Source organism: Carcharhinus amblyrhynchos, chromosome 1 (assembly GCF_965287045.1).
Source record: "Carcharhinus amblyrhynchos chromosome 1, sCarAmb.v2.hapA, whole genome shotgun sequence".
Taxonomy (NCBI): Eukaryota; Metazoa; Chordata; class Chondrichthyes; order Carcharhiniformes; family Carcharhinidae; genus Carcharhinus; species Carcharhinus amblyrhynchos.
The window spans coordinates 38,427,439-38,454,737 of NC_137324.1; the positions used below are offsets into that span (position 1 = coordinate 38,427,439).

General features: G+C 39.7%; 1 protein-coding gene across 5 annotated transcripts in view; it reads right to left on the minus strand.

Annotated features, from left to right (window-relative positions):
- Positions 1 to 376: 376 nt before the first annotated feature.
- LOC145357621 (uncharacterized) overlaps positions 377 to 27,299 on the minus strand; it is a 107,599-nt gene continuing 80,676 nt past the window's right edge. For 2 of the 5 annotated variants that reach the window (XM_080211173.1, XM_080211345.1), the window contains 7 exons: positions 13,737 to 13,870; positions 12,343 to 12,460; positions 11,152 to 11,222; positions 7,999 to 8,074; positions 4,791 to 4,853; positions 3,958 to 4,027; positions 377 to 979 (listed from right to left, as the gene is read on the minus strand). In XM_080211173.1, coding sequence (XP_080067299.1) covers positions 897 to 979; positions 3,958 to 4,027; positions 4,791 to 4,853; positions 7,999 to 8,074; positions 11,152 to 11,222; positions 12,343 to 12,460; positions 13,737 to 13,870 — 615 coding nt within the window. In that variant the 3' untranslated portion in view covers positions 377 to 896. Of the gene's footprint in view, positions 980 to 1,029; positions 1,959 to 3,957; positions 4,028 to 4,790; positions 4,854 to 7,361; positions 7,438 to 7,998; positions 8,075 to 11,151; positions 11,223 to 12,342; positions 12,461 to 13,736; positions 13,871 to 27,299 lie in introns of those variants that run through there. The other 3 variants (XM_080211109.1, XM_080211259.1, XM_080211427.1) reach the window with 2 other exon arrangements.

Below are 27,299 nucleotides of genomic sequence, written 5' to 3' on the forward strand. Positions count from 1 at the left end.
AATGTACATATTTTCACAATCCCATATATTCAGGGTATAAAACGTTTACAATGTCATGGTGGCATCTCCAATGATTTATCAAAAGATGTCATTAGATTTTACATTAGAGATATCTAGTGACACTCTCTACTATACACTACAAATAGTAACCTTGGGTCAGTATGATACAATAGCAATATTCACCAATAATTGCCAGTGTGGTCCCGAGAACAGAAACCAGGCCTTTGCCACATCCTCACAAGCTTTGAGTTTACCTCATTTCAAATGGACACAAACCACTTCAACTACGAACTAACCAAAAACCACAGACTTCCGAGCTGCAGTAGAATAAAACTCTGGGGGTTTGGAGGGGGGGGTCGGGGTGTGGGGTGGGGGGGGGCGGGGGGGGGAGGAAGGTGGCGTGCATTCTTTTTAATTTTTTTAAACATGTTATCCAGCATCAGGTCAGACAGGTCTTAACAAATGCACTTTTGGCAACAGCAAGTCAATATATTTTGTTTTAAAATCTACACACAAAAAAAACAAAAAGCTTGTCAAGAATGGAAGGCCATCAAATAGAGAACTGAAAGTAAAAGCTAATACACAGTTATAACAGCTATCATGTCTATGGCATAAATGTCAAGGTCTGCCCAGTTCCCTGTATGGACAGGACAGGGCAGTCAAGAGAAAAAAAACTGTTCCCACACTGCAGTTAAATTTTAGTTTAAAAAGAAAGTTTTCCCCCTTGAAATTTATTGGTTTCAATACAAATGTTCAGCCTATATTAATGTGATGTTCTAAACCCCATGTTGTGTTTCACACTTGGCTGGTGGCTTGCAGTGTTTACACAGAAGACGTTGTTGTACCATGGGCACTTGTGGCATGTAAAGCTTTTCTTTTTTTTCCCCCAGTTATTATTATAAGTGGCTCAGATCCACTAGAGTCTGCTCAAGCACCTGATGAATGCCCACATTCTCTTCTTTTGCCTTGGCCAGTTTTTCTATTGGTTCATGGAAAAAGAAAAATGAAAATTGAAATGTAAATAAAACTTTGAACAGTCTTTGTAATAAATCAAATAAAAATAAAAAAGTCGCAAAAATCAAAGTTGTAAAACACCATCCCATTATAGACATATACACACACAAACACATTAGTTAACATTAGTTCAACATTTTCAATAAAATTTCAATGTTACCAATATTTGTTTGCTTAATTATGAATTTGCCAACTCCAATGCAGCATTTTAAAACGTTCAAATATAGCATAGTTTATATCTCCATTTCCCCCTCCATCTTGTCGCTTTAAATACATCATACAATGTTACCCTCTACAAGCATAATATCACTTCACCACCACCACGAATGCCACAACTCTGGTGCCCAACTAAAACTGTGGTTGGCCCAAAACATTCAAGTCAGGCTGCAAAATTCACATTTTTATTGCTCTGCGGATTTCCAAATGTAAATCAGATTTAAATTGCAATATCCATATGCACATTTTACACAGTGCAATAATGCATTTATTTTACAAGAACAAAAAAGATGGAGAGTTATTGGAAGCAAATGACCCTCCCCAGGTAAAAACTGACTTTGCCCCTCCAAAGAAGCTAATGAATAGTAGCGGCTAGCTTGCATTTTCTCCCATGTCACATCTACATTCACTGTGCTGTGAATAGTCTTTCGTTCAAGTGAAACCAAGTTGACAAAGGCAGAATTAATTCAAAATCTGCTGTTAAGTCATTTGAGATTAAATACCTGTGTAGTTTTTAAGTTCATATAAACAGACATGCAAAATAATGCTACTAAAACGGAACAGAAAGTGCCAACATTCATTGTTAAAAAATAATCAGGCAAGACAACATAGAGCAGGCTTTTTGGTAAGTCTTCAACGTAAAGAAAGTCAGTTGTTAAGTTCATTCAGGACAACTCTCAGTTCACTATTGAGAAGACGATTTCTCGCTACCTCCTGACGGAAACGTTCTATTGAAACAGCATCAGTGACAGCAGATGAAAGAAGAGAGAATTGTGTTAGTCATGTGGAACAGATCACCTGGTTTTAACCGGTTTAAGCTATTCACATGAAAGGAAAAAGAAACATACCAAGGAAAACACCTCTTAGATTTAAAGCAAGAATAGTCTACAAGAGTAATTGGAAAAAAAAAGCTCTGAGAATGTTTTAAATAAGCAGTAAACCTGGTTGTGTCTCTGCACTCTTCTGAACTTAATATGGTCTAAAGTCACATAGGCATGTAGTAGAATTGGGCATAACTTCCCAAGTCAAAAATCAAAATATTCAAAATTGATTAACCACCACAATTTGAGGTGTTTACACGAGGTAAACAAACCTATAGCAAGTTACTCCACCTCAAGTTGGACATGAGTGGGGTGAAAATACCTTGCCATGTCAACCGTATATCAATTCCAAATGCCAATGTGCAGAGTGAAAGGAGATTGTGATATTAAGAACAATCACCCCGATCCATCCTTCCAGGACACATGCTCAAAACACTTAGTGTTTATTTATTAGTCACAAGTAGGCTTACATTAACATTGCAATGAAGAAGTTGTGAAAACCCCTTAGTTGCCACACTCCGGCACCTGTTCGGCTACATTGAAGGAGAATTTAGCATGGCCAATCCACCTAACCAACACATCTTTTGGATTGTGGGAGGAAACCGGAACACCCAGAGGAAGCCTAGGCAGATATGGGGTTTGGTGGTGGTGGTGGGGGGGTGCGGTGTGTGGACGGACATGCAGACTCCACAAAGTGAAATTTGTTTATGCAGTGCACGTGTCAGTGGCAAGGTCAGCATTTATGCGTGGGCTTATGGGGATAGGGCCTAGATGGGATTGCAGTCAGTGCAACTTGATGGGCCAAATGGCCTCCTCCTGCATTGTAGGATTTTATGATTCTGATAGAGGTTTTTGAAATTATGAAAAGGCTATAACAGACTGGATACAGAGAGAATGTGAGGCAATGCCTGACTAGAGACCGTCAAAAAAGATAGTGTTCAAGAAATTCCAATCAGGAATTCAAATGAAACATTTTAACCCAAAGAGTGGTTCTAACATTGAACTTTCTACCATAAGTAGTAGTACAGTATAGCATAATACAGATGCATTTAAGGGAAACTGAGACAAGTATGAGGAGAAGAGAATATATGATTACAATTGTAGATTTAGAGGAAAGATGGGAAGAGATTCAATTGAAGCAGAAACAGCATGGACTATTTGGGCCAAATGGCCTGTTTCTGTGTCATGTATTTTAAGTAACTACTGTGCTGTATATTTACCTATAGTACATTCAGTCACTGTTAAAGTCTAATTTTTTTTTAAAGTAGATCAAATTCAGAAAATAATCTACCAATTAACTTTTAGGTAACAGCAAGTTCAAGAACGTGGTTCAGCACCACCACCTTCAAGGACAAGTAGGGACGAGCCAAGAAAAAACCCCAGAAAATGCTGGAAAATCTCAGCAAATCTGACAGCATTTGATGAGAGAGAGCGAGCTAACATTTTGATTCTGGTTGACTCTTCATCACAGCAATTCTTTCAGCATCTGTAGTAAGTTGCTTTTATTTTAGTGTGCAAAAGAAATGCTGGCCTTGCCGTTGACGTCACATCACAAGAACAAAATGCTACTCATTTCCTGACCCAATTGACTAGCACTAGTTGAAACTCGTCAGATGCACATCGCTCATCCCAAATTACTTTTCTCCCTTCTTCCCCCTCCCAAAACAACCAAAATGACCTTAAAAGTAGTCAGGGGGAGATTTACTACACTTAATTGCAAACTTCATTCCAAACTCTTGTAAATTTAATCAGAATTTTTACACGCATCCCACCCCCTCCAAAGACAGGATTATTTCAGAGAATATTTCAAAACTGCTTCATTTTGATTTTCCCACTACAGAACCAAAATCAGTTTACTCAGTTAATGGAGAAGACAACAAAAATAAGAAAACTGAAGTGAAATTACCTTCCAAATCATCAATTGCCTTCTCCATTTTTGCGACAGATCTTTCAGCAAACTCAGCTCTAGTTTCAGCCTGTAAGAGAGGTCATTAAAGGACATTGCTTTAGGGCACTTCAGTTCTTCCTCTTTATCACAACGCAATTCTCTGAACTCCCTGTAGGACGCAGAGAAATTGACTTCTGACTGCGACTTAATTGCTGTCACTATTAATCAAATGCCACTGCCGTCTGACTATAGGGCTCAAAAGAATACATCAGGTACTTAAAATTCCTTACTCAAAATCTATTAAAAGTATCTTGATGCCTATAGCCAAGTTGCAGACAGCTAACCTGTTCTGTCAGTGTCAACTGACCCCAATTCCACATGATCCTCCCCATACGCAAGGGAATACGCACTTAAATTTTACACCAATCATCTGTTTCAACTTTCTCTTACGGCTTCATATCAATATTCTAGAATTTGTAAAAACAAGACTTTAATCCTTTTTACCCTCTTCTCCTCCTCACCTCAAACCATGCGCTATGGAGGTTTACAAAAGGAGCTCACTTGGTTAAGGCAGTGCATTGCTGATCTGGAGGGTCCACTTTGACTCTTTATGGGACTGTTAGCCAATTTCAGACAAGGTGGCAGTGGATTGGGAGAAAAAGTTCAGTATTTGTGCTCCATACAGTCATCTGCTGAAAGTTCACATGGGTGGGGGGAGTGCACTGAGCTTGTGATGCCTGCAGGAATCATGATGGGAATGGAGGGAAAAAAGGTCCCAGAGAGAAATCCATCCCACTCAACATTATTCCCAACTTGAAACCGATTGTTACAAACTCCAGTCGCTCACTTACCTCTTTTAGCTTGTCTGTTAACAGCTTGATTTCTTCTTCATATTTATCTTCTTTTGAAGCATACTGAGAAATTTTTTTTTGAAAAAACACATTAAATGGTTCATTTTTTGTTTTAAAAATAACAAAACAGAAGCCAAAAAGGAAAAAGAATGCATCCAATTCCCATTGAAAGTAAAGCAACTTTTTAAACTAGATAGTTTCAATATACCTTCCAACGAGAGGACAGTTAAAAGGCGAGCCCAAGTCAGCATATTAACAACCCTGAAGAGTTTAAACAGTTTTGTGTCACCTTGCCAAATACAGCACACTGGTGGCACTGTATCTATGCAGAAAGACAATTGCTGGTGCCAACACCTATTCAAACCAAGGCACTGGCACAGCTTTGTAAGCCATCCTGCGCATCCAGTAATAAGTTTACATTCTCCACTCGCCTCAGAAGTGCACTGTTTAAGTTAATTGTGGCTCTAAAACCAAGTCTGCTGGGTTAATGCTTCATGTTAGGCATTTTACCGCTTTATATTTTTAACAAACTGACCTAGTGATCAGACTATTATGTACAGAAAATGGCAGCTATCTTTATAAGGGGAAGATAGCTGGAGAACAGAAACCATCACTTGGAGAAAGTGCTTCTGTGATTTATTTTACAGTACTGCCAAAGTTGGCTTTGGCAAGGAGTGCTGCAAGGTACGCCAGCTAGAGTTTTTGATTGGTGATTTACTATCGAGTCTCTCAGCCATTACAAAACAGTGACTATTTCATATCGGATCAAAGTGTCTAATGTATAGCTTGCTGCTCTGGCCACTGGAGAAGCAGCTTGGTCAAGGTGATAACTAATCATCGGGGGTTTGGCTAGCTAAGAATATCAGCTACTGGAGAAAAATTCAAAGGATTCATTCTTAAATATTTTCACACAAAAGGTGGAAACCACTGGACTATTTAAGCAAATTTTTGTTGGCAATCACATTTTGTCAGTGACGCTATGATATATAAAAATTAAAACAAGTTGCAAACATTGAAAACTTTATTCACCTCAAAAGGATCAAAGAAAGAAAGAAAGAAAGAGAAAGAAAGAAAGAAAGAAAGAAAGAAAGGAAGGAGACAATGCGACTTGAGAAAAGTAGTCCAGGGCCAAAATTTCAGTGTACATCAGTAACAATCTTCAATGTTCCCAAAACTTAAAAATGTTAAAGTTAATAAAAGGTAGAGAGTCTATCTTTAAATCAGCCCTGTACTGTATCTCAAGCCAGCACAATAGAACAAGAAAAAACATGGGCTGGAGGAGAAAGCCCACTTGGACATTACTTTCATTGCTACATAGCCAAAAGATTCTATCAGCTCCACAGAAAACTAAAGCAAAGGTATCCCCATATTTAATATCACATCTTTTATTTATGTATGCATTTGAGCTTCAAAACTAAAATACGATGCCTCAGTGATAAGATTCACAACTATTTTGACAGACTGCAATATTCAATCTTCTTTGAAGCCTTATATACATTTTAAAAGGGATCTATACAAGATAATAATTTAAATGGAGGATTTCAGGGATATACCAAAAGAAATTACATGTTATACAAAATTGCCTTTTAGTTCAAGCTGCTCTGGAACCCAGCATTTTTCTTGTTGTATGGGATGGAACTAAAAATTGCACTTCTGGGTATTGAACCTTCCAGGCTTGACATGGTAACCAGGGGAAAATAGTTCTGCTGATAGCAGCTGTTTATATTATTTCTTCAGTTTTACAAATACTGGTGAAACCATCTCAAAGCACTTCTCCACTGCACTGTATCACAGGAAGCAGCGTCATTTCATTTATCTTACAACACTTCTGCTGGGGGCGAAGACAGTGGCGTAGTGCAAATGTCACTGGACTCAGAATCCACATGCCCAAGCTAAGGTTCTGGGGGCAAGGGTTCAAATCCCACCACAGCACCAGGTGGAATTTGGGTTCAATTAATAATCTGGAATTGAAAAAAGTCACAGTAATAGTAACTATGAAGCCATTGTTGACTATCATAAAAATCCGTCTGGTTCTTTCTGCTGTCCTTACCTGGACTGGCCTACATGTGACTTCAGATTCTCAGCTGTGTGGTTTACTTTAAACTGCCCTCTGAAATGGCCTAACAAGCCATTCAGTTTGAGGGCATTAGGGAAGGCCTACAAATGCCAGCACTGCCAATGATGTTCACATCACAGGAAAGTGTAAGAATAAGATAAATCGCAATAAATAGTAAAAAAAAAAACTACCATTTTTAAATAGACGTCTGCATCCCTCAATCAGATTGCAATTCTTCACTACATTCTTATATTTAAAAGGTGACATTCCTGAAATACATTTATTTAGTTTTGGTTAATCTTTTTGCTCTAACAGTCTAGTCAAAATAGTTGCTGCTGACTGGCACATTTTGCATTACAGTATGCGGGAACATAGAAAGGGTAAAAAAAACAGATTACTACTAGCCAAAAGCAATTGTAGTCAGTGTTAACTGTAGATTTAATTTTGAGAGCTGTCTAAAGTGCCCTATGGGGATACCATGGCTTTAAAAGCAGTTGCGTACAGAGTGCTCCTACCTTTTCAGTTTGCGCTTCCAAAGACTTCAGGCTGTTGGTGACATTTCTCAATTCTTCTTCAATCTCAGCACATTTACTGTTCAGAACAAGATAGTTTGGGTTGGGAAAGAAGGAGGTTGAGAATATGCAGAAAGAGGCAAGAAACCCATAGCAACCTAACAGTTCTTCCTCAGAATTTGGGCCCCAACGTGGTTGGGATGTTTAAAACAAAAACAAAGTAGGTCTGTAAACCAGGACATTCATCGATACTGGGTAATCACTTATGTACTTACCCGGCAGTGCTGTACAACGTGGATAAAAGCTGGATGAATTCACAAATTTGACTAGTTGGTTCAAATCTCCACACTAAGTTCATAAATTTTAAGAGATGGATAACTACCAGCCCTAAGGAGGAAGTAATGGGGCCCAGCGTTACCTCGAGGCCTTAGAAAGTATTGAAGCCACATCTTGATCTCAGAATTCAGCTGCTATGGGTCTCCACTTGGGGGGAAAAAAAACAACACAGAACTACCAGGAAGCAGAACAGCAGCAGCAGCAAAGGTTGCAAGGAATGTAGCTTTAATAATTTCTCACACAGAAAACAAAGATGACGGAAAGAGAAAATAGGAAGTAGTTAGTGGATTTCTGGGAATAATACCTCTTCCTCTGAGGCCATTAACGATTTCAAGCTCTGGTCCATTACTTTAAGTTCCTCTTCCAATTGCCGCGCTCGACTGAGTTAATCCACAGTAAGGGAGTGGAACAGACAAATCCCGGGGAGTATTCAGCATGCAATCCAACAAGGGAAAAGAAAACCATGTGCCCACCATCGTTAGTATATTCACCAAATTGTACAGAATAATGAGGATTGAAATATTTACTGAAACAGATCCAAATTAGAGAACAAAACTGTGCAAACGATAGCTTGCGAATTTGTAGATTGCCTAAAAATGCAACTTTAATAATGTAGAAGTAGCTTAAAAGCTACTCGCTCTTTCCTGCCCACGTAAAAACTCCTAAAAATCCCAACCTATTGTAAAAGGAACACAGGTAGATGTAGGAAGGCTATTCACCATTGGATTTTCTCTCTCTCTCAAAAATATAAAAAAGGAACCCGTGTTTAAGCATAATAAAACAATTCCTCAATCATCTGGTCAGTAATTGGAAATATGGGAACAGGCTTGATCCCTATTCTGAGCAGTTAGGTAACCAAAGGGTTGGGGGCAGGGGAAATCTGTATCCAGCCAAATGGTGATACAACAGCCTGTGGATACTCAAGTTGTTTAGACTGAGTGACTACTTTGACCAAATCTTAGTGAGAAGCTGGCACTTGGGGAGTTACAGTGCAATCATGGTATTCAAGGCAGGAAACTGAAGGAAAAAAACAGAAAATAAATGGAGCCAATACCAAAATCTGCCATATCTTTATATGCTTTTGAGTTAATTATTCTGCCGCAAAACTAAAAAAAAATTACATTGATTTGGGCCAATTATGTTGGAGAGGCACTGTATTTCATTTCAACTTTAAACAAATTGCCAAATGAGTAGGTTCAATAGAAAGCTGCTAAAATCAAAGCCTAAAATATACATCTTGGGGTGGCCAGTATGTTTTGGTTAAGGTTTTCAGCTGAAGATCTGGTGCAGTAATTACCTCAATCCCAGTTGAGGAGATGTTAGACTATTGCTAAAAAGAGACATGCTGCTGAAGATTTTCATCTTTCACTTATCAGGACAAACAAGAATGCCAAATTTAAAACAAGCACAACAATTTTTACTACATGAAAAGTGTGCTGATCGGTTGGCAAATCAACTCCGATTGACCATGGAGAACAATAGGCTCCGGGGCTGAAGAGAATAGGTCCCCATATGTGAATGTTTATTGCTCCTAGCAAGCATTCTTGCATTTGTCCTGATGAGTGGTATATGAAAGGTTTCAACAAAATGTTTATCTTTTCAGCAATATTCAAGATGTTAGATTAATAACCTAGTTTACTTGATCAACATTTCACAAAAACAGACACAGCAGCTACATTCTTAAATTACACTCTTCCCTCGGTTTGAATAAACCCATCAGTAGCAGTGTTCAAAATATGTGGCACACACCCATTTGAAATAATTTCCACTACAGGGCTCTGCCATGCCATTTTATCACCAGCAAAATGCACACTTGCAAAATCCCTCCCCTGCCTCTACAGAATATCTGGAGCATGTTCCAAGTAAATAGCTGGTCAGTTTAGGAGAACACATAACTCAATTCAATTTTGTAAGTGTGGTTTTTATAGCAATTTTTACCGCTTCTGATTGTGCACTTGTAACATGCTCCAACTATTTTGTTCCCAGAAAACAAAGGTGAATTCAAGAAACAAAAGCTAAGCTTAAAAAAAAAACAGACATGTTATTCAAAATGCAGCATACCCAAGCTACTCCAGAACACCTACAAATGGTTCAGTGATTTTACTTGAGTGTTGAGCTGAACCGAAATCATACGCAGGCTCAAGCTCAGTTAATTCATCTGTATGGGGAGGTAAAAAAGGGCTTGAAATTGGCCTTTGTATCACTGGGTTTTGTGGGTGCAGAGGGGCGTGTGGGGAGAGAAAAAGGAAAGGGAACTGAAAAAGCAGAAAATGAAAACTCAGCCTGGGTTTTTACTCCTGGCTGCTCGCCTGACATTCTTGGCCACGTGTGTACCCAAGTAGTGAGGTTGCTTAGCATTCAATGCAACAGGAATGAGCAAAAGCTTTCAGGAGCAGCAGGGCAAAGAACTCAAACTGTCCCGTGGGGGACCTTAATATTCTCATTATCAATGATGCTATTGCACAACACCAAGATCATCGGTTCTTAAATAAATAAAAACATTGAGTTTTATTCATGTGGAAACACATGCCCTAGGGGAAAACATACACAAATCTTGAGCTCTCCACCTCTTCCCACATCTCACCCCAGTTGATTGTCAAAAAGGCCAGATTTATATTGTTGAATGAGGGGAAAAAAGTCTTCATTTGGACATGAGAAGGATGAGGTGTGAATCTCATTCTCAACACCATGGGTTTCCTCTGGGTGTTCCAGTTTCCTCTGACAGTCCAAATATGTGGTTAGGTTGATTGATATGCTAAACTGACCCTTGGGCGTCAGAGAGACTAGTGCGGTAAATATGTGGGGTCATGGTGGTACGGCCTTAGTGGGATTGTTGTGCAGGCTCGTTAGGCTGAACGGCCTCCTTCAGCACCATAGGGACACTGATTCTATGGCCCATGACACATCTTGTCATGCGATGGCAGGGTGAAGATTTAGGAAAGGGATCAATATCCTCTGCAAAAACAGGTGGCAGAGTTAAGTGTGTACTGCAGTGATGCTGATAACGGCACTGAGTTCAACGTGAACACAGCAATGTTATAAAATAAAAAGCAAATTATTGCAGATGCTGGAATCTAAAACAAAAAAAGATGCTCAAAAATCTCAGCAGGTCTGACAGCATCTGAGAGGGAATAAAGCCAACACTGCGTCTGGATGGCCCTGCATCAGAGCAGCATAATCTTGCTGTAGGCTAGGTTTTCTGGTGAACAGGGCCTTTCAGGTCTGAAGGCACTTGCTCATCACGTGCGTAACTCTTCTCGATGATGCCATTAATGTATTAAAAATGAATCTGTACACACAATGTTAGAATGGTAAAGTTCAACAGGTTGACTCAGATTAAAAGTCACCACTTTCTACTTATAGTCTGAGCACCGTACACTGTATCAGGCTGGACTCCAGGGGTCCTTCCTAGCAACCCAAGCTACGCAAAAACAAATGTTACAGAATTCAAAATTACCTTTCTGACTGCTCTGCACGCTCCTCAGTTCGCTCCTGCTCACCTTCAAGGATGACTAGTTTACGTGCCACCTGCAAGGAGTCAGGAATAGCTCAATTTGGATCAAGTGTATTAAACTGAACTAAATACAATGTAAACTGCCTTTTAACACTGGCTGAAACTAGACCAACCAACATAATTTATATCAGGAAATGCTGGATGAACTGAGCAGAGTTAATGTTTCAGATCTAAATGATCCTTCCACAGAATGATGGATCATTTGGGTCCAAAACATCAAATTGTCTCCACAGATGCTGCCAGGCTTGCTGAGCTTATCCAGCATTTTTTTTTATTTCAGATTTTCAGCTTCGGCAGTATTTTGCTTTCATCAATTTAAATTACATACACCCATCAGCAACCCTGAAGATCATAAGACATTGGAGCCATTTGTTCCATCAATTCTGCTCCTTCAATGAGATCATGACTAATCTATAATGATAATCCTCATTTCCACTTTCCTGCCTTATTCCCATATCCCTGGATTTTCTTAAAGAAAAGTGTCCATTTCATCCTTGAACATGCTTAACGACATAGCCTCTACATTAAAGAATTGTACAGTTTTACTACCCTCAAGGAATTCCTCCTTAAATTCCTCATCTTAAATGGGTGACTTTTTAATGGCCTCTGGTCCTACATTCTCCCATCAGGGGAAGCAACCTCTCATCGTTTACCTGTCAGGCCTTCTGAGAGTCCTATATGTCTCAATAAGGTCATCACTCATTCTTTTCAACTCCAATGAGTACAGGTCCAACTTACTCAACTTCTCATAAGAAACAAGCCACATCAGGTCTTGATCGAAGTGAAGTTAACCAATCTCAACCAGGGCTGTGGTATCAGGTATTACTGTTCATCTTGGCATTATGAGCTAATAAGACAAAAAACCTGGCCAGGATTCAGCTTGATCACTGTTATCAAAACTTGGTTCAAATATCCTTTTGTTTGCCTCATTTTGTTCCCTGTCTCAGTGCGTCAATAGTGAACATGAATAGGATTGAGCTTAACTAGGATATCCCTTCTCTATTCAGCCTAAGGTGACAGAAAATCTAACTGATTGTGCTTACCCATCAAAAATGTCCACTTGGGAGAGATGTCAGACAAGAGCGCAACTGTACAGCAGCACAAAGGAGGGCTTGCAAGAGCAAAAAAAGTTACCTCTTCATATTTGCGATCTGCATCCTCTGCAATATGTTTAGCCTCCTTCAGCTGCATCTCTTGCATTTCCATAATTTCCTCAGCCTTCAAAACTTTGCTCTCCACAACTTTCATTCCTCTGCAGAAACATAAAGCATTATTGCCAATGCACCAAATAAAAACCACTGGAAGAAAAAGTAATAGTTTATGGTCAATACATACTTGGAAGTGCTTGAATCATTTTAAACTCTTGTCTACACAACTAGATTGTGGCAAATCCCCTCTGGTTGTATAGTGCACACTATTGGGACAACTTTCATTGATAAAGCACCTTTAACATAATAAAACATCCCCAGATGATTCACAGGAGCATTTTAAAACAGAATATGACACTAAGCCACATGAGGAGTGGGGATGGATTGTTAAGTTTGGTCAAAGAGGTAGGTTTTAGGCATACCTTAAAGGAGGAAAGGGAAGTAAAGAGGCAGAGGGGTGTAGGAAGGGAATTTGATCACAATCAATATAGGCAAGGGATCATTTGCAATTTGCTGCCCTCACCTTCAAACCTCGATAAAAGCCATTCTTCTTTTCGGCCCCCTGGCATTGGGATATTGTTAATCTCAAGCTTGCTCCCTCTCGTTTTACAATTCAGCAACAAAACTACAGCCAACCTGCACATCTTTGGACTGTAGGAAGAAGCTGGAGCACCCGGAGAGAAAACACACAGACAGAGAAAACATGCAAACTCCAAACAGTCACCCAAGGCCAGAATTAAACCTGGGTACCTGGCACACAGTGTGCCACCCCAAATCAGTGGCACAATGGTTAGCACTGCTGCTTCACAGCACCAGGCACCCTGGTTCGATTCCCAGCTTTGGGTCACTGTGTGGAGTTTGCACATTCTCCTCATGCCTGTGAGGTTTTCCTCTGGGCGCTCCAGTTTCCTCCCACAGTCTGAAAGACATGCTGGTTATGAGCACTGACCCGAACAGGTGCCAGAGTGTGGAAACTAGGGGAATTTCACAGTAACTTCATTGTAGTGTTAATGTAAGCCCTACTTGTGACCAGTAAATAAACTTTACTTTTACCTTACTTTTTCAAAATAAAACACTGCATCATTGAAGTACTGTGTCAATAATTTCTGAGTTTGCAGAGTTTCTATATATCTAAGTAGATCTGTTCCGGTACATATTTTGCACTGACCACTTGAACAACTGATTTACATCAGTAAAAGTCAGATTGAAGTTAGATCACACACTTCACATGAGCTCCAGTGGAACTATGATTGTTTTTAAGATCAGATCAGCAGAGTGAGGGAAAGGGAGAAGACAGTGGCCAATAGTTTAGTTCTTCTTTCCCAGATTAGGCAGAAACTCAAATGCACCATTCAGATAATAAAACGTGCTGTCTCCTACCGTTCACTCTCATCTGCTGATTTTTCAGCTTCATCCAATTTTTGCAAGGCTGCAGTCAGGCGCTCCTGAGCTCGATCCAACTCTTCTTCAACCAAATGGATACGTCTATTCAAGGAGGACACGTCAGCTTCCGCCTAGACAAAAAATTCACACACAAGTGAATAGAACGGCTCTCAAAGCAGTTAATCACTTGGTTAAAAGAGTGACAATTTAAGAAACACTTTAGAACTCACAGTAGCCTGCTACACCAACAGCTGGGAATTATCCACAAATTGTGACTATTTCAGCACAAGTCAGAAAGACAATATCAATCTCATACATTTTCAAACAAATCACAGAACTGGGCAGCTGAATAAAAGTTTCCAAGTAAATCTAGGTAGGCAATACAATCCAACATTCATTTTTACAATGGTAATTTACCTATTTCCCAATACAGATTTAAAAGAACACGCAAAGGGAACAAAATATTACATTGACAGTCTGGAATGAGACTGAAGAGTTTAGCTTAGTTCTGACAAGTTTAGTTCTCCAGCAGGCAAGTTAGTCAGGAAAGGACATTCATCACTACAACTTGTTACAAGACAGTGACAGGAGACAGTGTTGGGGAAGGGCAAGAGGGTACAGAGGATAGCCTATGACTCATGTTCAGGAAGCAGTAGTATGAATGGACAGGAGACATACCCGATCAGGAGCAACTAAACAGGCAAAGAATGGGAAGACAGGGAAGGATTTGATAAGGGCAAATAGAGGGAATTTAAGTGTCACTGCTCATGCTAGGTATGTGGACCCACTCATGATAAGCAGCAGACAGTAAAGTCAGTGTCCATTGGTAGTCTGAGGCAAGAACATGAACGCACACAAAATTTTAAAAACAAAGATCTTAAAAAGACTGATCCCCTCCCCTCCCATCCATAACAATGATGGAGAGTGCAGTGTTCAATGCAGTCCGATTTTGAACTATATCACCATTCCTTCACTGCCACCAGGTCAAAATCCTGCAAGCCCCTCAACAGCACTGTGGGTGTACCTGTACACAGTAAGAAGTCTCAAGACCAGGTGTAGCTATACCACAGGGACTGCTGCAGTTCAAGGCAGCAGCTCATCACCATCATCTCAAGGGCAATTAGAAATAGGCAACAAGTGCTGGCCTAGCCTGCAATGTCCACATTCCAAGGGCGGAGAGAAAACCTTGGTTTAATAGTAGGACTGAATTTAAAGTGGTGTGAAGGGTTTAACATGTTTAGCAACATCTTTGTAACTGACTCTTACAATAATTTAAAATGATTAGCTCCATCTCCTCGTGATGGGAGGATGGTGGGTGATATTAATGGGCTTGGGTCTGTTTGCAATCACAATGAACTCAGGACCAAATAAAACATTCTAGAGAGAAGGTTTGTCAACTTAGACTAATTTATAATTCCAGATTCTACCGAGACATTTGGCCCGCCACAGTAATAGATGGCACTGGGGAAAGGAGTTCCCTGGGCATCAAATCTTAATATTTTACAAAAGTTAATAAGAATATATGCATTTAAAAAGAATGGGGGGGGGAACCAACGAACAAACTAAAATCCTATTTAAAATGGTGAAATTCCCAAAAGCAATAAACGGTTTGAAGAACTGGAGTTTTGTTTAAGCACCATTTATTCCATCAGAAATAATATGTTTTCCAGCTACACTTTTTCCCAAACTACAGCACCAATTTTCTTTCACAGGAGGTGAAATTTCTATCCAATCACTTAGAATTTATTGCTGGAAGAGCTTGGGCATGATGTTGTGGTATAAAAAAGGTACTAAACTTAGTTCCCCAAAGATGAAAAGCTTGAATAAAACTAAATTACTGGTGTGCCATATCATTCAACGAGTCATTAGTTTTCATATGGAAATTTAGCTAACTCCCAGCAGTCTCCCCATGTTAAAAATATTACATTTTCATAGATGAGGTTTCTCAAATGGCAAGTAGAGTTTCTTCCAATTGTTTGTGTTGGATCCTGAATTTAAGAATAGCCCACCATCCACCAATATGACATTTCTATTTTGCACAACAGCTGTGCTGATAATTTGTTTGCTTTAGAGAGGCTAATTAAAAGGGAAGGCTGTGCGGAGTTGGGTACTTTTACCAATGGGTCAGCATTACAGACAGATACTCATTTTGTTTAAGAGTCTCCAAAGCAACAACAAAATATGCACTCAACACAATGGGCTGAATTTTAAACCGGGTCCAAAGGATAAAGAACAATAACACATAAAGCCTCTTGCATCCAAAAAGCCACTTGGCATTCAAAACTGGAAGACACACATCAACTTTATATACCAAATGAAACTTTTTGGTCATTGAGATTGAAATGAATCTTTCAGACATAGAAAGTAGTGTTACAGGCTGATCTGTATCAAAAAATTGTGTAAAGACAGGAAAGTGGGATCACAGCCTTGAAAGGAGACACCTTATAAATATACACAAAATGTTAAATGATGTAGGAGAAATGTCTGGACTACAACAAGGTATTTTGTATCAAGCAAAGTGAAGTGGAATTAAATCCAAGAACCAGTATAGCTGTCATGCAGACCTTCTTCACACAAGAGTGCCATGTCTGCCAAAATAGAAGAGGAATCTCTTTCGACATTGCTAACAATCAGGTAGAAAAGTAGAACTTTGTGCCTACGTACTTTTTTCTCCAAGATTCCTATCAGGACTCTCCAACCTGCTGATTTCCATTTTCTGACTGGGTGAAAGTAATGGAATTTGCTAATTTTCAGTGCACACTCCTTTACTGACTCAATCCATCTCTACAATCAAACTATCATGAAATCTTAAACTAGTTGTCAAAAATGCAAATAGCAAGATGCCTGCTGACAATATGGGCTATCAGATACAAACAAAACTTGTTTAAAAAATTCTTTTCACTTACGTGACTCAATAGATTAATAAGAGGCCAGGGTTTCTGAAATCACCATGGCTGCAATCAGTTAAAGGCGTGTCTGGTCAGTATACACAAATGAATTTACCCACAACCTCATTTTGAAAACTATCACAGTTTTCTAAAACTTCAGGCATGACCATCTAATGATCAATGTAAACCAGTGCAATGGTTCTGAAATAATTAGGAAATGCATCCAGTAGGATATGTTAAAAGGTTTCCATCAGTCAAGTTCCAGCACAGACTTTGCACATTCCATACATTCCTAAACTACAATAATTACACAGTTGGGCCCTTAATCCTTTAAGAAATCACCCTGTAAAAATTATAAATCAGACACTTTCTTAGAATGCAGGCCTGAGCAGTCATGATCTTATTTGAGTCAGTAAGTCAATGTAAAGCTTTGAACAGTATGATATTAACAGGCCAATTGATTTGTTCTCCACTAAACATCCCCATTACACTATTAGGCTGCAGTGTCCTCATTAGAATAATTTCAAAAGAGGCTGCATCCCATTAAGAACACTAGGGCTATTTTGTCAATGCAATTATCTTGCTCTTGTTATTGATCCCAATTTAAAAATAATTTTCCAACCATTTTCCATTTATGCAGTTATGGCCTTACTAATTAATTATGTGGTACATTAGTGTAAAGATCTGAGACTGGTTCTATAGTAGCCAAGAAATACTGTACCACAGTGGCTCAAATGATTCTGAAATAAATGTACAAAGAAAATCAAATTTGTCTTTCTTTGCCCCACCCTTAAATCTACTTGTAATTCTGGTAGTGCAGGAACACAGATCTACAAGCAGTTATCACTCAAGTCAAAAACTGGCAGTGAGTGAATGGCTTGGCATAAGTCCCAAAAAACAGGAAGACAACATATTCTGCACCAATTCTGATCACAAGTCAAAAATACTTGCTATATATAAAAAACTGAGAATCAGGACAGTTTATATCATGCAAAAATGGAGCCTGTGCCTCAACTAATTCATACTATAAAGTTACATATATTCCACCCCTTCAAATGAAGCAAAGAACAAAAGTGGAGTCACAATAACAAAATCAAACTTAAGCACAAACTGGATAAGAATAGAATAGAAAACTACAGCACAATACAGGCCCTTTGGCCCACAAAGTTGTGCTGAACACACCCCTACCTTAGGAGATTACTAAACTTACCTGTAACCCTCTATCTTACTAAGTTCCATGTACTTACCTAAAAATCTCTTAAAAGACCCAGTCGAATCCGCCTTCACCACCATTGCTGGCAGCCGATTCCAAACACCCATCGAATGAAAAACTTAACCCTGACATCTCCTCTACCACTTCCCAGCACCTTAAATCTGTGTCCTCTCATGGCAACCATTTCTGCCCTGGGAAAAAGCCTGACTATCCACTCGATCAATACCTCTCAATATTTATACACCTCTCAGGTCACCCCTCATCTTTCATCTCCAAGGAGGAAAGGCCGAGCTCCTTCAACCTAACTATTTCAGAACCTCATAAGGCATGCTCCCCAATCCAGGCAACATCCTTGCAAATCTCCTCTGCACCCTATGGCTTCCACATCCTTCCTGCAATGAGGCAACCAGAACTGAGCACAGTACTCCAAATGGGGTCTGACCAATATCCTGTATAGCTGCAACATTATCTCTCGATTCCTAAACTCAATTCCTCGATTGATGAAGGCCAGTACACCATACTCCTTAACCACAGCTTCAACCTGCGCAGCTGCTTTGAGCTTCCTATGAGCTCAGACCCCAAGATCCTTCTGATCTTCCACAGTGCTAAGAGTCTTACCATTAATATTATATTCTGCCATCCTATTTGAGCTGCCAAAATAAACTACTGCACACTGTGTTGAACTCCATCTGCCACTTCTCTGCCAAGTCTTGCATCCTATCAAAGTTCTTGCAGTAACAAAAACTTGCATTGACCCAATGGAGATATTAAGACAGATGACTTGTAACTTAAGCAGTCCCTTAGGATAGAGGCTATTCTTACATCTTGTCCAGGCCTCCCAAAATTTCTGCCTCACCAGCAAATAAGAACAGCCATTTTTGTCAGTATTTTGCAATACACATATCACATCAACCATTAGTGAACGCCAGATACATATGGGAGCAACTGTGACCTTTGGTGGAATCTGAATTGCTCTACCAGTTATAAAGCCAAAGATGCAACTACATCAAGGACTGAGAAATTCAGATATCTATTGCATTTATTTGAATTTCTCAGTCCTTGATGTAGTTGCATCTTTGGCTTTATAACTATCTATTGCATTTATTTATATCTATTGATATCTATTGCATTTATTTTAAAAAAGTCCCAACATGTTTACTATTTCAGTGGAGGACTTGATAGCTCAGTTGAAAGAACCTATATTTATGGAACATTGTAGTTTTTCATGCTATATTGTATTTTAATATTGCACATTTCACAATATCCCAAAGTGCACTGCTATAATGTAGGAAAAAAAAGGCAAGTTCCCACAAAGAATTACTAGAGAAACATTTTTACAATAGTTGAGGAATAAAATTTGGCTGAGAAAACGTCCAGAAGGCTGAAGCAGTTTGACCCCAGCATGTCTTGGTGACCCTCTTGTTGAATATCAATACTGCATCTGCTTAAAGTCATATTAAACCTTCCAACTAGCCATTATCATCAAGTTTTGGGCTAAAATGCCAGCTTCAAGTCCTTTTGCCAAAAGCTGAAATTGCAGTTTCTGTTGAGATGCAGAATTGGAGAAACAGAGCTGTCTAATTCTGCTTTATCTAATTATTCCACTGCCACAGGGAACGTGGAGAGTCTTTTACATAAACCAATAAGTCAGTGCCAGCATTGTTTTCCTTCACAAATGTTATACCATAATGTTTGCAGAGAGGGCCAATTCAAAAATAACTACAATCAAATTGAAAAATATGGTGCATAGATAATTCCATGTTTGATTGTACTCAAATTTCATGTATTTGTGGTCACCTTATTAAGTGATATTTATAAAAGTTTTCACTTTTTAAACTTTCTTTCCCAACCTCCACAATTACTAAAACATGCAGAGTACAGTTCTGAGGAAGTGACCACCTATGCATGTAAACCTACAGGTGAAGATTCCATACTATTGGTTAATATAATAACATAATACTTAAAAGTATTGCAGTGGAGCCCTGCCTACTCATTTATGTCTTGCAGCATAGGTCAGTCAGGAACAAAAGACATTGTCCCTCCTTTTACTAGGCTCCTGCATCTGCAATTCAAGACATTCAATCTGTTCTGCTTTCCTAGTACCTTCAGTTAACTTGAGGTCTTGATTCTTCCTAGTTTGACAAACCAGGTTCTTCAACTGTACTAATGCTGCCTGTCAGCACTAAATTTAAAATAGCATTGTCCTTTTAAGAAGAAAACACAAATCTGCAACTTTCACATCGGGGAACAATGCTGTAATGCAAGATTCAGATTACCTATTTATTCAAGTCCTCTGTTCTTGAATTGTCACCTTTTCAGTAATGTTGAGTGTAACCACGAGACCAGCTGAGTGAAGATTGAGAAGTTCCACTGTGATGTGGTGCAGCTTGTGCAGTCAGAATCAGAGATACACATCACAGAAGCAGGCCCTTTGGCCCAACTCATGCATGCTGACCAGGCTTCCCAAATTGAACTGGTCCCATTTGCCTGCATTTAGCCAATATTCTCCTAAACCTTTTCCATCCCTGTCCAAATGTCTTTTAATTATACCCACCTCTTTTGGCAGCTCATTCCATATATGCAACACCCTCTCTGAAGAGATTGCCCCTCAGCTCTCTATTTTAATAGATGTTCATTCATGGGATGTGAGCGTTGTCAGCTGGGCCAATACCCACTGTCCGTCACAGAGGGCATGTAGGAGTCAACCAAACTGCCATCAGGAGGGGAGGGGAGGGGAGGAGCAATCTGGAGTCTCAAAAAAAAGACCGGCAAACCAGATAGGACCCCTACGACAGTCGACAATGGTCGTCACGGTCACCAGTAGACTCCCAACTCCAGATTTTTCCACTGAATCCAAACTCCACCATCTGCTGCAGCAGCAAGACTTGAGTAAAGGGACGAATTGTGTAGTAGCCAATTTTGCTGATGGAAGATGACTTCTGCAACTTGTCTTTCTTTACAATAGTAGAAAAAAACATTATTGAAAGGGAGTGAACTAAATGCCGCAGTAAAGAGAGATTAGAGTGTCCTTGTACATGAATCACAAAAAGTTAGCATGCCCTTATAAGATGTAATTAGGAAGGTAAAATGAAGTGTTGACACTTATTGCAATATAAAAGTAGGGAAATCTTGCTGCAACTGTACAGGGTATTAGTAAGTCAGCATCTGGAGTATCATGTACAGTTGTGGTCTCCTTAAGGATATTCCTATATTTCATTGCAAGCAATGTCAAGGATGTTCACTAGACATACTTGAGAGGTGGAGGGTTGCCTTAAGATAAAAAGTCGACCTTGCATGTTGGAATTTAGGAGAACGAGAGGTGAATCTATTCAAACATATTCTGAGGGCTTGACACATTCGACAATCTTTCCTTTCATGGGGAAAAGCGAGAACTCGAGGCAAAAATAAAGGGGTCAGTCATGCAAGATGGAGATGAGGAATTTCTTCTCTTAGAAGATAATTAGTTTTAGAATTCTCTTCCCCAGGGAGCAGTGGAGGCTGGGTCATTAAATGTACCCAGGCCAAGTTGGATACATTTTTGAACCACCAGTGAGTCAAGAGTTATTGGGGCAGGTTAAGGCCACAATCAGATCTTAGTGAGTGGCAGAGCAGGTTAAAACAGGCCAAATCGTCTATTCTTGTTATTTATCTTAGAAACAGAGCACATGTAGAACCCAATGCTGTACCTTCACATGCTGTGACCTGGGGCACCATGATGAAAAACTGGAGGGGCCCAATAATAGGTCCTTTGGGGGCACCAAGGAATGATCAAATGTAAGGGAGCACAGCCAGGAGATTTGCTGGCTCAGGCTACAAGGCGATATCTCTCAGGTGGACAGCAGAGAGAGATTATATTTCTGGTACTTCCACCTCCAAGTCAAGGTTGCTGTCAGAGCTGCCAGTTTCTGGCCACGGTGTTAACCTACACTCCTTCTGCAGTCAGGTGGCTGTAAAATATTCTTTGGCACCATTTTGAACAATGGAGGAGCCATCCTGCTCAATATTATTGCTCAAACAGAAAACATTATCTGATCATTATCACTCTCCACTCCCCTCCCAGAGTTTGCTGTGCACAAATAGGTGGCCATCTTTCCTACAAAACTACACTTCAAAAATACTTCATTGGCTGGAAAGCACTCTGGGACATAAGCTTGTGACAGGTGCTACATGAATGTAAGTCTTTATCAACTGTCAAACTCTGCAGGGGAGTCAAAATGGTGGAGGAGGATAAAGGATAGGGTACCATGTTTACAATCTCTCAGATGCCATTTAAGACTGATTAACGCGATTTCATTGCTGTTGCAGGGACAAAGCCCTAATTTTAGGTTTACAGGTGGGAGTTATGGGAACTACTATCATGGTTTGAGGAGCAAACATTCAGGCAATTGCGTGAAAAGGAAGTTCAATGATGAGTGAAGATTGGTTTTTACATAACAGATCGGAGCGATCAGGGTGATCAATGAAGGGAAAGCAATCACATTAACATTTTACGGAATCTGACATTTCAAGTTTGACAGTCATCAGGACACAGGCAACATTCCAAGTAAGTTGAATAATTACTAAAAACACTAATAAATTGTAATGAGATGATCTCATTGAAACACTCAAAATATTTAAGAAATCGGACAGGGGAGACGCAAGTAGGAGATTTCCTTTTGTCGGGGAGTCTAGAACCAGGGATACAATTTCAAAATAAAAGGGGATGCCACTTAGGATCAAAATGAGGAGAAGTTTCTTTTACACAATGGATTGTGAATCTTTGGAATTCTCTACTCCAGAGGACTGTGGAAGTTCAGTCATTGAGTATGTTTAAGGTAGAGATTAATAGATTTCTGGTTATAGAATAGAACATAGAACAGTACAGGCCCTTTGGCCCTCAATATTGTGCCAAGCTATTTCCAAACTCTGGATCATGCTATCCCACTCCCTATCATTCTGGTGTGCTCCATGTGCCTATCCAATAACTGCTTGAAAGATCCTAAAGTGTCTGACTCCACTATCACAGCAGGCAGTGCATTCCATACCTCAACCACTCAGTGAAGAAATCTACCCCGGTCATCCCTCCTATATCTCCCACTATGAACTTTATAGTTATGCCCCCTAGTAACAGCTTCATCCACCAGAGAAAATAGTCTCTGCACGTCCACTTTATCAATCCCCCTCATCATCTTTTAAACCTCAATTAAGTCACCTCTCATCCTCCTCCGCTCTAAAAAGAGAAAAGCCCCAGCTCCCTCAACCATTCCTCACAAGACTTACCCTCCAAACCAGGCAGCATCCTGGTAAATTCTCCTCTGCACTCTCTTCAATGCTTCCACATCCTTCTTATAGGTGAGGTGACCAGAACTGAACACAATTTTCCAAACGTGTTCTCACCAGCGTCTGGTATAGTTGCAGCCTAACCCACGGCTTTTAAACTCAAACCTCCTACTAATAAACGCCAACACACTATAAGCCTTCTTCATGGCTCTATCCACTTGAGTGGCAACCTTCTGAGATCTGTGGATATGAACCCCAAGGTCTCTCTGTTCCTCCACATTCCTCAAAACCCTACCGTTGACCGTGTAATCCACATTCAAGTTTGTCCTACCAAAATGAATCACCTCGCACTTTAACAATAACGTAAAGGGTTATGGGGATAATGTGGGTAAAAGACATTGAAGTGTCCAATCAGCCACAATAGTATTAAGCAACAGAGTAGGCTAAATGGTCTACTCCTGTTCCTATTTTTGTCCAGAGAAGGGAAATGTATCATTTTCAAATAATCTGCAAAATGGTCTACAAGTCAGAATTTATAATTACTCATCCAATTTCTTCCTGAAAAATGCACCGTGGCATTTAGCCCATGATAAATCCGTATAAAAAAGGTCCATTCATCTATAAGAGAACTTTACACTTGTGGAATAGTATGCAGACCACAAAATTCATGCTATTGTCCCAGATGATAGCACCATTTAAAGGAGCACTTTACAATCAATGTCCATTCAAATAGGCCAGCTGAACAAAGCTGTTTACAGATTAAGTTTTGTAGCACTGTGGTAGCATGTAGGAAACTAACAGGCAGAGAACTAGATAAAAGAAAAATGTAACAGTATGAAACAACTTGAAAGTATGCACCAGAAATTATGTCTATACCACATCCATTTCAAGGCATTAGTCATGGAGATAAAAATGTTACAAAAAACTTAGTACACAGAGTACACTCAAAAATTATATTACGCTTTTGTTTTGCAGGTCACTTTTTTCCTTCCCTTCCCCAGGTTGGAGGGGAATAGTACACAGCACAAGGCAAAGCAAATTAATTTGCGAATCAAGAAGAAACTCTTTACTCAAAATATTAAACTGCAACTAACTTGGCCAATACAAAGAATTCTCCTTGTCAGATTCATTTAGCAAATGATGCCATGCCTTCTTGCCCTTGTAAAGCATCTATGCAAAAAACAGACTGAATCTCACTACAGCATAATAATTGATTCCATAACCATAACATCCTTCAGGGCTGAGAAAAATCACTTTGCATCCTCGTCACATGATCAAAAAGGTTGCTGGGAAATGCTATATTTAGAAACTCCTTTATTTTTAATGTAGTTACAGTATGCAAGTTTATGCTTAGAAAAAACATTTGGAGTGCGCTTTTGAAATTCAGTAGATTCCAATGTCTAATTAATAATCCAAACTGACTTGCTAGCAGTCAAACGAAAGCAACTGGCCATTGTCTCATAACACTGCATCAAAGAGGGAAGAAAATCCCCTCCATCTCTGGAGTTCAAATAATAAACGTTAATGAGAAACCCAGACAATCCAAGCATTGATTGGAGATTCTGAAATGCAATGGAATCTTTTATTCACTGGAATGGCAGCCATCCGACATTAGGCAATTATCTGGCTGCCAGCCACTTCTTTTTAAAACTTATGCCTTATAGTAGGCTTAAAATGTCACCACACTTTCAGATGTTTCTTCCAGTCATGAACTGAACCACCCAAGTCTCTCTCATGACACTAATTTTAGTGATGCGTAGGACTGAGTCACTGATATGAACACACATCTTCTAAACCAAACAGAAAATACTGGAGGCACAGCATGTCAGGCAGCATCTGTAGACAGGAACAAAGTTAACCATTCTTCTTCGAATCAGGGTGACACAAATGTAATAGATTTTAAGCAAACAAATGGTTGAAGGGCAGAATGGATAAAAATAGAACAAAAAAGTGATAACCTGAAGGGCAGGGGCGATAGGTATGTACAGAAAAAGGGAGTGGTAATGGTGGCAAAGATTTGCCCAGGAGGTGTGAATGGCAGAATATTGGACAGCTAGCTGTATCAAAGACACAAACAAAATGAGGAAAATGAGAATTTACAGTTTATGGAATTGTTGGAACTCAATGTTGAGTCTAGAAAGTTGTAAAGTACCTAATCGAAACATATGGGGCTGTTCCTCAAGCATGTACTGAGCTTCACTGGAATGGTATAGCAGACCGAGGACATGTCCATTGGAGAACAAAGTGGAGAATTTAAATGGCAAGCCAAGGTCATGTGTACAGACTGAGCACAGGCGGTCTGCAATGTAGACCACACTGTGAGCAGCGAGTACAGCAGACTATATCCAGGAGATTTTGGGAACTTGGATAGCGAGGAGAAATTTTATCTCCCACATTTGTATGGGAAGTTGCCATGGGAGGGCATAAACAATGTTGGGGTGATTTGAGGAGCAGGCCAGGATAGCCAGGAGGGTACAGTCCTTTCAGGATGCCAACAGGGAGTGGAAGGTGTGTTTGGTGGGTGGCATCACACAGGAGGTATCAGTAATGGGAGATGATTTGGGACGTGAAGGCTGGTGCGGTAGAAGATGAAGCACCACCCTATAGCAGTAGCGGGTGGGCGGGTCACAGTTCACAGCCTTGTCACTCATGGTGGAAGAGGATCCTCAATTGAGGAAAAGGGAAAACAGAAGTGTTGGTGTGCAGGGTTGCATCATTAGAAAAATGCGAAGACAGAGAGACTGGGAGAACAGATTGGAGTACTCAGAGGAAGCAGATGGTAAGGAAGTGCATTCGAGGTGGCTGTGGACTTATAATGCACATCGATTGATAGTCTATCCTCAGATATGGAGATGGGGAAGAGAAGTGTCAGCAATGGGCCAGTGAAGGTTAAAAAAAGGGTAGAAATTGGAAGCGAAGGTAATGGAGTTTGAATTCCAGACAAGAACCAAATTAAACTCTACACGGTCTCAAATACTTGTCAGGCCTCAGTTATTTTACCACTAACTGGATTCCAATGCACAATACAGGAAGTGTGCAGCTTTCTATTGAACACATCGAACAAGAAATATAACAGCAGTCTTTAAGTTCATTGCAAAGTTGTAACAGATTCTTCGCGTGACATTTCAATAACGAGGACATGTACATCTAATTCAACTTCAAAAGACTTTGTCATTTTCTTTAATGGCACCTAGTTAATTTGTTAAAAACAAAACTGTACTGGTTATGAGAATTAAATACAAGAATTTTGTAATAAAATCAGGGAAACATATTTGACATTTTGATGGCACAGCACAGATTTTATAGCATTAATTAATTTTATTTTTGCAATACACCATCCCAGTGAACGTTATGGGTGTAATTTTTAAAAGTTCACATTTCACACATTTGAACAGTGAAACAGCATGTATTTAAACTACCAATCTGTAATCCAAGAGCCATCATCAGATTTGTACAAGTAAATACTTAAGATAAAAGCAAATTAAGCGATTGCTGGAATCTGAAATGAAAACAGAAAATGCTGGAAAATCTCATCAGGTCTGACAGCATCTGTAGAGAGGGGATAGAGCCAACAGTTCAAGTCAGGATGACCTTTCATCATCCAGACACAAAATGTTAGCTCTGTTCTGTCTCCACAGATGCTGTCAGACCCGCTGAGATTTTCCAGCATTTTCTGTTTAGTCTCATGTGGTTGCATGGTATGCAGCTAAGTAGCCATGGTGTACTTCAACATTAGGGCCAGTGATTGGACAAAAAGTTTTTGGTTGCACAATTAAAAGCAGCATCTTTAATGGCATGTATTCTGTTCCACCATCATGTTTCAGGACTTGGTGACAAAGTGCAGACCTCCTGCTCACTGCATAAAAACAGCCATGTTCATATCTTCTCAATGTTGCCAGTTGCTGGTTGCTGAGATGAGCAAAGAAACCAAAATGGAGAAGAAACCAGAACTAGTTCAGATTGAACTTCCACACGGTTGAAGTAGTTTCAAATTTGGGAAGGGGATGGGGGAAATTTCACACTGACTTCAGCTTGAATACCAAAATAAACAGCACAAACATCTGGCCAGCTTCAGTGAGGCCAACTTTCCATTATGGAGCACCAAATCAACCAATTCAGCACAGACCTGCAAAAATCCCAAGGGCTATGTAGTCTGCATACCTAGTAAACCAAGCACAGTACCAAAGTCATCTGAATGAT